We start from the raw sequence: 10,897 nt of genomic DNA on the forward strand, positions 1-10,897 counted from the left end.
GTTGATCACTACGGTGTCTATGGCCGGCTAGGGCGCAGCGCTCATCACCACAACATCCAAAGATGACTCGGGCGCGGCATTCTTTGCCTTTTTATTTTTTCCCCCGGCCGCGGAGGAACGTCTCCTTTTTGGTTGCTTGTTCTCCGGCCGGGGACTCCGAGAAGAAGCACTTGCACTGGAAGCAGGCCCAGAAATACCTGTTCGGGTAAAAGCCTCTTGCAGCAGCCTCTTCGCACTAGTAGAATTAGCCAAAACATCCTCCTCGGGGATGACAACTGAGCCCTGGGGTAGACCTGAATTTAACATGAGAGAAAGGTAATCAACTTCCATATACGAAAGGTAAAAACAAGATGAGTTTGAGTTACCATGATTTTTGGCCTTCCACCCGTATTTAAGGGCCAGTTCTTTCCACGTGCGGGTTTCGGGCGTAGTGACATCCAAATTTTTCTGGACCCACTGGTCCAAGCCTACAACCCTAGGTGGTGTCCGCGGAGTTGCTGAAATAAATGAAAGAAGAAGGATGAATAACAGCATGCGGCAATCTTTAATAGAAGAAAAGACAAACAGTGAACTTATGAGTGCGGTTCCATCATTCCGGAAAGGATGGAGTCGCGGCCGGAATGATGTCCCCCGTGGCCACTGCAATGAACCGTTCCATCTACCCACGGTCGTTGTCATCATCTATGCTGGACAGCAAAGCATGGTGGCCACGTTTGCTAAAATTTATCATTCCCCCGCGGAAAATCTTGGGGGAATAAAGGTCATTAATCGAGCCAAGGTTAGCTTCTCTCCCGTCTCCTGGCATAGACGCTGAAGACAAGCAATTGTCCTCCACATAGAAGGACTTACTTGAGCCAGGCATACCTGGTAACAGATGCAGAACTCCGCGATAACAGAGTCAAGCTCCTCGCTCAAAGAGAACGGCCCCAAAGTGAAGGAATACATATAAAAACATGTGAAATCCTTCTTGGGTAAGGTTATCCGCTCCGCCAGATAAGGAGCGATGATGTTTAAATCCGGGCGATGGCATTCTTCCTTCACAGCAGGAATGCTGGAAGGACAGATAGAAGAAGGATATAAACCAACAACCCACGTGCGAGGATTAGCGGTAGGGTACTTCTCTTCGAAGTCCTTAGTTGTGACAAGACTCCTTGGAATGATGGTGCTCACTGTAGGAGGTGCAGCGTCATCAGCTTTACTTTTGTTCTTTGAGGAACTAGGGTTTCTGGAAGAGGAGGCCATTGTTATCGGAAGAGAGAAAAGGGTTTTTACTAAAGAAGAAGATTTGGCAAAGTTGAAGACAAGTATGAGTTAAGTAAAAAGAGTTAGAGAGAATTTGGAGAGTTATGAAGTGTAAATGGAGAAGTTTGATGCGTATAAGTAAAGGAATAGGCGGCTAAAACCATGGCCATAATTACCTCGATAACCGGCAAAAGTGGTGCTGAATCATGGGATGACACATGTTTGGGGCATTAAATGCTGAGAGACGTGCGTCTAATCAACTATCAGAATTTCAGAGAGGGTCAGAGAAGTTTCCGCCAAAAAAAGTATCTCTACCAACTTTCCGGTGACATAAAGTTATGCCACCGGAAAGGAAAGGGACTATCTGTATAGGGTAAAATATGTTCATATTAAATCATCGCATGAGAAAGCGATACGTGGAACCGAAGAGGGAAGATAGTCGGGTTCGAAGGCAACGATCTCGTCTGTTATCGGAAAGAATGATATTTATAAAGGCGAGATAAATGCAAGCCACCCGATAGCATTTAATGGAGAATATACTACAGCATTAAATATATGGTCTGTTACAGAGAATATAGCATTCACTGCCTACCGTTACATTATTCAATGGCCTTCATAATTGTCATTAAAGAGGAGCTTGATCCTAGGACTTTGTTTCCTAGGTGCAACTATAAATAGTGAGCTATATTATCATTGTAAGCGACACGAATTTTTTGACAAACATATATTACACTTTGTTCAAAGCTCAATAACATTTTAGTTTCTTGCTTATTTAAATTGCTCTTATTGCCTCCGAAAGCTCTGCCCCCGGGCTCAAGATCTCTATTGTTTAATCTCGATTTCAACGCTAAGTCTTATATTTTTCGTCTAATTTATTTATCATTTTGGGATCAAATTAATTCACTTGTCTATTAACCACGTATAAATTCAATTGTGCCGTTTTATGGGTAAAGAATATCTTTTTTGTATTATTTCGACATTCTAAACAAAAGTAGAACAAATAAGTGAGAGAAATAAGGGGGGGGGGGGGGGAGGGGGGGAGGGGAAGCAAGAAAAATACGCTTAAAACGAATAATCATGTAGCAATTAGTTGTTGGAAGAAAAATTAACTTGTAAACTTCCTGTTTTCCAAAATAAATAAATATATATTTTCTTTGCTCTTATGTGCCAACTAGGAGGTTAAACCTGCCACCTGGCGTGATAGGGGTAGTGATAGACACAAAAAGGAGAAGCTGGAAGGATAATACAAAACACATATAGTCTAGAATTTAGATGTATCAGCTAATTATAAATTGAGGCAGGTTTAGGAAGAATTTCATGTATTATCCAAAAGCAATATTGTTAAGTGAATAAATTGGTCAAATGACCATGTGGTGTTGTACACTTTTAAGTTATCCAGGGAAATTTTTCTATCTAAGAAACAAACACAATGTTATAACAATATTGACTGAATTCCACGAAAAACAATCCCAGTATATATGACATTCTTTTTACGAGTTGATTTTTTGTAAAGGTGAATATTTTATTAAACTAAACCTACTATTTGAACTAGTCTTATTTTGATAATTATAAGTCGAAACATTTATGATCGAAATTGAACTTTTTGTCAAAATTTCGACAAAACTGTTTCTTTCACACCTGCAAATTGATTACAGATTCTATAAGTTTATCCAACAAACTTCCAGTGGGCATGAACGTTACACGTCAATCTGGAAACCCATGAAGAAGCTGCTATTTTCTTTTTTGAAATTTTTGGTCAAAAGGGAGAAAAAGGCAACGTGATTAAAGAAGAAAAATCTGAACAGTATCAAGTGAATAAAAATTGCATGTTGGAATATTTATGATGATATAGACAATGTTTTAGAAGGCAAAGTTGCGACTCCAGATTCAGCTTTGTAGCCACTTACAAATGTGACGAGTAGTGTAACACATAAAACCGTTCTAAATACAATAAATACTTACACGTACAACATGTTTACACCAAATTAATAGATGCATGATATGTGTTTGTTATACACTTCTTTCATTAAATTGTGATTAATATGTATATTTTACCTTACTAAATTAACCATGATAAATTAATATAATCTGATGTAAACACCCGATGAGTATTTACTCTCTAAATGCTTCACGATAACTACAATGGGTTTTAAGTCTCGTACTTCACCAGGTTCGTCATTTATGCCTTCTGTTGTCTACTTCTTAAAATACACTGTGCATATTTATGCCTTGTAATGTCCGGTCCACAAGTTCTAAATATTTTCTATAAATACTTAACTACCACTTATATAATATGCTTTTGCCTATAATTTAAAATTTAGTGATTATATATATATATATATATATGCCATTATACTTAAATATTTGACTTAATTTTTGTACATTTTGCTTTTAAATATTATACAATTTAATGTATTTTCATAAGTTACATACACATATTTTTAACTTTTAAAATTTTGGCACCATGCCTCGAAGCTTGTTGCTTTGTCTTAGAACTTTAGTTATCTATAGCCGTGGTGTCTGGGTCAGCTTGCGCACACTTAAAATAATTCATGGATATTTGTTGCCTTCCACCAGCACAGGCACCGAATAACTCTATACATCCAGGTTTGGATAGATAGAAAGAAATTACCTAAAACTTTTTAATATTCATAAAAAATAAAGTAAAACTTATAGAATCTGCCTTAAAAAATAAAAATAGAAATAAAAGCGACAAAATCTCCGATCCTTTGTACGAGATGGATAGAGTCAACGCGTTCCTTTAGTCGTCCATTTCTCCAAGTTGTAAAAAGTAGGTGCTTGATGCTTTCTTGACCATATTATATTTTGCATATATTTGCAATTAAAAATTAAAGGTATGGTTCAATAAACAATATAATTTATAGCTTCATGAAACTGAGTTTAGACTCTTCAAAGTTCAAACAACCAAAGATCTTAAATTCAAATTCAATTTGATTTACTTTCATTATGAACTAAAGGCGCTTGCCTTCTGTTAAATTCAAAAGTTCCAGTGTTGTTCATGGCTTTATACAAGATTAATCCTTTCTTGTTCATTCTTTGTTGTTCTTTTCAATTGATAAGCAGCCAACCTTGGGATTACCCAACTGCAAATCTTTCTACAACTTGGGTCAACAGTGTTTCTGCACCCCATTCAGTGGATTTCAGTGATCGCTCAACAGTAAGGGCCATACTACTCAGAGGAACTTTTGGTCCAAGATATGCTTGTGGTTTCTATTGTAATGGCAATTGTGAAAGTTACATCTTTGCCATCTTCATTGTTCAAACCAATAGTATTTCCCTTATTACTATGCCCGCAATCGGATTCCCACAAGTTGTTTGGTCTGCTAACAGGAATAATCCAGTTAAGATCAATTCTACTTTGCAGCTTACAGCACAAGGGGATTTAGTGCTTAGAGATGCTGATGGTACCTTGGCTTGGTCAACAAACAGTACTGGAAAATCTGTTGCTGGCTTAAACTTGACTGATGAGGGAAATCTCGTTCTGTTTGATTCCAAGAATGCAACTGTTTGGCAATCTTTTGATCACCCAACTGATTCTTTAGTTCCAGGACAGAAGTTAGTACCAGGGATGAAGTTAACAGCAAGTGTTTCGACAACAAACTGGACTAAAGGAGGTTTGTTTTCTTTCTCTGCTACCAATGATGGTTTGGTTGCTTTTGTTGAGTCAAATCCTCCCCAAACATACTTTGAAAAATCTATTGGTGGATTGAATACTAGTGGAGGCTCCAATTATGTTATGTACTTGAATGGAAGCTTAGCTTTACTCTCAAATTCTAGTGATTCCAATAATCCGCGGACACTGATTTCTATTCCTCCAGCATCCTCAGCTCAATATATGAAACTTGAGTCTGATGGACACTTGAAAGTGTATGAGTGGCAAAGTCGGTGGAATGAGGTGAATGATCTCCTGACAGGTTTTAATGGTGAGTGCTATTACCCCATGATCTGTGGAAGATACGGCATTTGCTCAAGGGGGCAGTGTAGTTGTCCCAAATCAAGCTCTAATTCAACAAGCTATTTCAGACAGATAGATGATAGGCAGGGTAATCTGGGTTGCGCTGAGGTCACAAGGCTTACTTGTAATGCTTTAAATAACCACAGATTTTTGGAACTTCAAGATGTGGACTATTTCACCTTTACTGCAGATATTAAAAATACTGATATGAATGCCTGTAAAGATGCATGTTTGAGGAATTGTTCCTGTAAAGCTGCTTTATTTCGTAGTGGTTTAAATTCTTCCACGGGGGACTGCTACCTACCATCCGAGATATATTCACTAGCGAATAATGAGAAGGAAAAGACAAGGTACAATTCCTATGCGTTTGTAAAAGTACAGGTTGAAGCTGAACCAGCTGCTGCTAAAGAGAAAAAGCGGGTTAGTGGTGTTGTTCTGGGCTCTGTCATAGGACTTGCCATCTTAGGCATCTTAATTGCGATTGCAGTTTTCATAATCTGGAAGAAGAGAAAGGCCAATGAAGATGAGGAGAATTATCTAGATCATGTGCCGGGAATGCCCACTAGATTTTCTTACGATGATCTAAAGGCTGCAACAGAGAACTTCACCAAGAAGCTTGGTCGAGGAGGATTCGGATCAGTTTTCGAAGGGTGCTTAGAAGATGGCACAAAGATTGCAGTGAAATGCCTTGACGGAATAGGCCAAGTCAAAAAATCATTCCTAGCCGAGGTTGAAACTATTGGCAGCATACATCATGTAAACTTGGTGCAACTAATTGGCTTCTGCGCTGAGAAATCTCATAGGCTTTTAGTATATGAGTTTATGAGCAATGGATCACTTGAAAAATGGATCTACCATGGGAAACAAGAGCTTACTCTTGATTGGAACTGCAGGCGGAAGATTATTCAAGACATAGCCAAAGGTTTAGCTTACCTTCACGAAGAATGCAGGCAAAAGATTCTACATCTGGATATTAAGCCCCCAAACATACTCCTAGATGAGAAGCACAACGCTAAACTCTCCGACTTTGGGCTTGCAAAGCTAATTGATCGGAATCAGAGCCAAGTCATGACTATGATGAGAGGCACTCCTGGTTATTTGGCTCCTGAATGGCTTAGTGGAGCTATAACAGAAAAGGTAGATGTCTACAGCTTTGGCATTGTAATCTTGGAAATTTTGAGTGGAAGAAGACATTTTGAGGCATCCGAGTCCGAAGAGCAACAGGTAATGTTGAACTTATTCAAGAAAAAGGCAGAGGAAGGGCAACTGGTGGATCTTATTGATAAGCATAGTGAAGATATGCAGTTGTACAAAGAAGAAGTAATAAAGACGATGCAGATTGCTGCCTGGTGTTTACAACGTGATTACACAAAGAGGCCATCAATGTCAATGGTAGTCAAGGCCATGGAAGGTGTTTTGGATGTTGAAAAGAATCTAGATTACAGCTTTAATCCACAAACTGTGAGCGTAATACCAAATATCACTTTTGCACATTCAACTCCATTACTTCCCTCAGTCCTATCAGGCCCAAGGTGAGGAGAAAGCTCCATGGAAAATTTTGCTAAATTCTAGTTTTGCTAGAAGTGCAGCTTGCTTACTGCTGTGTAAATTTCTATTTTTTTGATAATGGATACTGCTGTGTAAATTTCTTCTTCAATGTTCACGAAGTTATTGCTGTTTTCTTCAAATTATATATGCAAAGTTTGTTCAATAAACACATGCTACACGAACTTGGTGCAATTTGAACAGATGATTAGCCTCAAACGATTCACCGCTCTATAATGCTTTTCACACTCCCACGCGAAAAAAAACTCTCACCAATTACAATTCTGCTGTTTCATTTCAGCAAGAATTCTATCTCATATTTTACAGGCTGCTGCTTAACTATCAAATACATATGAAAATGATTCGCAAGAGGCTACCAACATATGCAAAAGACAAAAAATAAAAGACACAAACAACTAGCTTTTAGAGTCTCAGAAGTGACTTCACCATTGAGGGATGTTAATCAGAAAAAAGAAATCTGATTTACATCGTAATACATTATGGACATTTCACACAATTCTTCACGTCACAATAACCAGGAATAGAAGAATAAGAAGAACTAGATAACAGGAAAACCTGAACTTTGGCAACACATTTTCTGCTTCCTTGAAGTCCATGGTAAGGCAAAGTGCTCTTTCCCCAGTTCCATTAGCGGCGATAGCGATAACATTTGAAGTTAAAAGATACATGCAAAATTCCATGGTCAAAAATGCATTTGAATCCTTCTTGTGAGAGTACTCCCATTCTGTATTAACAATTCGGAAAGCTATATCCTCATAAGGCGGACCAGCATAAAACTTTATGATGCAAGTATCAACACTATCTCCATCCTTGTCGATGAAATAAGTTGGAGCTTTTGATTTGTCAACAAGATCCGGATAGAATATATTGAACATGTAACCCTGCACAAGCTTCGGAGGTGGGATATCGTGATCACAATAAGCTTGGTTATAGTTGTTCCACTATCGTGATCACAATAAGCTTGGTTATAGTTGCTCCACTTGTATCCAATATGAACACGGTTGAGATACTTAGGCTTCCTTGGTTTATACTTATCATGCCACCAGTACACCTGAATCAAGATTAACTTCATCATTTGAGCCAAATACAGCATCCCCTTCCTCCATTTCTCCCATAGCTTTCGATGCTTTCATCTCGAAACTCTCTTCTAGAGCTGTTGACAAAGATACCTTATCTTGGACATGTCTCCCTTCCATAACAGCCATTCGTTTATTCCTCTCAAGTATGACTATATCCTCTTCAGGATCAATTCCTTCATCTTTCTCATCGCCACGCATTAACACTGGCGAATAAGAACCAGCCTCTTCATCTTCCTCCTCACCCTCATCCTCATCCTCTTTAGACTCTTCATTCAAGATTAGTTCTTGATACATAGCTCGAGCAACCTTTTGATCATGATCCATCTTCAGCAGCGTGCCTTCAACTAGCTCTGATGGTTTTGCGAGGTGTGTTCACGAAGCATTTTAGCGTGCATTTCTTTCAATAAAGCCTTAGCCTTAAAAACCTGAAGCCGTTTAAGAACAGCTTCCCAATACAAAACCACTAATTTACCAGATTTCATCTGTGACTCAATTTGCAACTGCATTGCTTCTGATTCATCATAACTTTTACCTTCTAAATAAGCTTTCACATCCCCTTCAATACTCGAATGCAAACCCCTTTCTTCAGGAGGCAACTCCTCTCCACGAACTTGAGTGCGAACTATAGCATCTCTTTTCCTAGCTTCAGCTAATTCCCAATTACAAACAATATAAAGCGTCTCCCAATACCGTACACGTGTCTTCGTCGTCCTGTCCATATCAAGACGCAATTTAATATCCTCTTGTAACTCTTCCATTTCTTTAATAGATTAAAACACCACATACGGTTCATTGATTTCTATATGGAAATCACTAGAAAGTTCTAGATTTTTGCCTTGATGAAGGCGAATGTCAGTACAGATTTTGATCGAAATGGAGCTCTTCTTCTTTCTTCTCCCAGTCTTGTAACTCAGCTCGTGCTCTCTCTCGCGTTGGGCTTTTTGAATTGCTAATTCTTCTCTCCTTCACTTTACTTTTTCAATTTCAGCTATTCTTTCTCGCTGCCTTTGCTTCTCTGCTTTCATTTAGAATATTTCAAGCGGCATGCCGCGAGAAATGTCTCGCTTTTTTTCTTCCTCCACACGAATTTTTCGCTTAAATTGGAGTCGCGTTGGAGTAGTATACAGGAATTTTCTGGGACTTCAACTTCTTGGCAACTTTCATGGCTTTCTTCTGGGCTTTCTTAGCCAAAAACTTAACAATTTCTTCTTCAGTGATCTTTCTCGTTTTCTTCTTCTTCTTTCTTTCATCGGCTGATGGAATCATCGTTGGAATCCGATGGGTCGTCGGAAAATAGCTCGTCTACTGGACTTAGACGGCGTAGTTTCGGTTCTGGAAAGTGTTGGAGAAGACGGAATGAGAAAAATTCGGGCAGGCATGTGTTGATTCTTCATTCTTATATAGGAATGCATAAACTCAGTTTGATTGGCCCTTTAATCCTTTATGTTCCGGATTCTCATATGCAGTTATTGTTAATTCTTCTTGGAATATGTGGTCAATTTTCTAAACAATCTCATTTGTTAGATAATTCTTAAATTTTTATAGGGATAATATCATTTGACATTTACATATTATTTAGCTGCTATAGATAAGAGAATTATTTAAATAAAGAATATTAGAAGATATGCATATGTACTAAAGGTGTTTACGCGACAGGTTGGACCGGGCTGGACATGAAAAAAAAATAGAGAAAATCTCACTTTATACCTATTAATTCCAAACTATTTACCCTTTAATGCCCAGACTCAAACTATTTACTACTCATACTCATACTCCCCAAACTATTTACCCGCTAGTTGTTCCCAGAGTCAAGGCTTCAATCACAAAAAGCTTAGCTTTACTAAAATAAAGATTGGATACAGATTCTCTCTGAATAATCACTGTTATGTACAAGAGAATTTTAGCATACATTAGAAGGTGACCAACTGATAACCGCAATCGAGGTTATTTGAAAAAATTGAACTAGGCTCTGGCCCCTTCCTCCTTTCTCTAATTGAGTAGTTTCCATGAACCATGCGATCAGAATTACATGTGGACAAAACTTACAAAGCCATGGTTTGGATACTTCATTAAGTACAAGAGCAGATTACATTCCAAATCTAAATTTTTGTGTGTATTTGAATATCCACCATTGTTGGGCTTGAAGCTCAATTTTATTTTTGAAGATTTTTTGTTTGATTCAAAGTGGGTGCTGTTAAATATTGCTTATAGTACCTTCTAGAAGTTCATACTGAAATTTTATAGCATTTGGACCTGATTTGAGGTGATTGAAATCGAAATTTTCAGTTGAAAATCGAAGAAGAACACAGCTACAGTATACCGCTACGGTATACAATATGTTGTAGGAGTATATAGCTATACTGCAACAGTACACTATTATCGTTTACAAAACAGTATACCGCTACAGTATACTAATATACTATAGGAGTATATAGTTATACTGCAACAATATACTATTATAGTATACAATATATTGTTATAGTATACTGTAATAATATGCAAGATAATGTAACAATATGCTATAATAGTATACAATATACTATAACAGTATACTTATTGCCCGTAAATTCACTTGCATTTTCCCTTTTAATTTGTTTTAAGCTTTTACCCAGCGTGAGGGGCAAATTGAAAATGCAAAAAATAAAATAAAAATTATAGTATGCTATATGATGTAACAGTATACTATTACAATTAGATCCTTTTAGAATTTTTAAAAGTTTTTATTGACAACTGATATTATTTTAGTTTAATAATTAAATTAATTTTTTTAACTCATTGCGTACAATTATATACCATGTTGGTATAGCTATATACTTTACTGGTATCATATGTTAGTTAATATTTTTTTGGTTGTGTTAGCTACATTTAATTGGTACACAATTTAATTTTTTTTTAGTAATAATATAAAAAAAAAGAATAATAAAAAAATAGTGAAAACAGTAAATGAAATTAGATTATGAAGAGAAAAAGAATATAAAAAAAAAGAAGTTAAATGAAATTAGAAAAGGAAAAAAGAAAAAAAATAAGAAGAAAA

General features: G+C 37.1%; 1 protein-coding gene and 1 pseudogene across 1 annotated transcript; one reads left to right on the forward strand and one right to left on the reverse strand.

The window, feature by feature from the left end:
* Window positions 1–4,088: 4,088 nt before the first annotated feature.
* Window positions 4,089–6,964, forward strand: LOC109210074 (G-type lectin S-receptor-like serine/threonine-protein kinase SD2-5). Its single transcript, XM_019373447.1, has one exon. The coding sequence runs from the start codon at window positions 4,262–4,264 to the stop codon at window positions 6,752–6,754; it is 2,493 nt and encodes an 830-aa protein (XP_019228992.1). The 5' UTR covers window positions 4,089–4,261; the 3' UTR covers window positions 6,755–6,964.
* A 66-nt stretch (window positions 6,965–7,030) lies between these two features.
* On the reverse strand, window positions 7,031–9,774 carry LOC109210065 (annotated as a pseudogene).
* Window positions 9,775–10,897: the final 1,123 nt, after the last annotated feature.

The sequence above is a fragment of the Nicotiana attenuata genome, unplaced genomic scaffold (assembly GCF_001879085.1).
Source record: "Nicotiana attenuata strain UT unplaced genomic scaffold, NIATTr2, whole genome shotgun sequence".
Taxonomy (NCBI): Eukaryota; Viridiplantae; Streptophyta; class Magnoliopsida; order Solanales; family Solanaceae; genus Nicotiana; species Nicotiana attenuata.

Excerpts from the sequence above, each read along its gene's own strand:
- LOC109210074 (XM_019373447.1), top strand. The coding sequence starts at position 4,262 with ATGGCTTTATACAAGATTAATCCTTTCTTGTTCATTCTTTGTTGTTCT.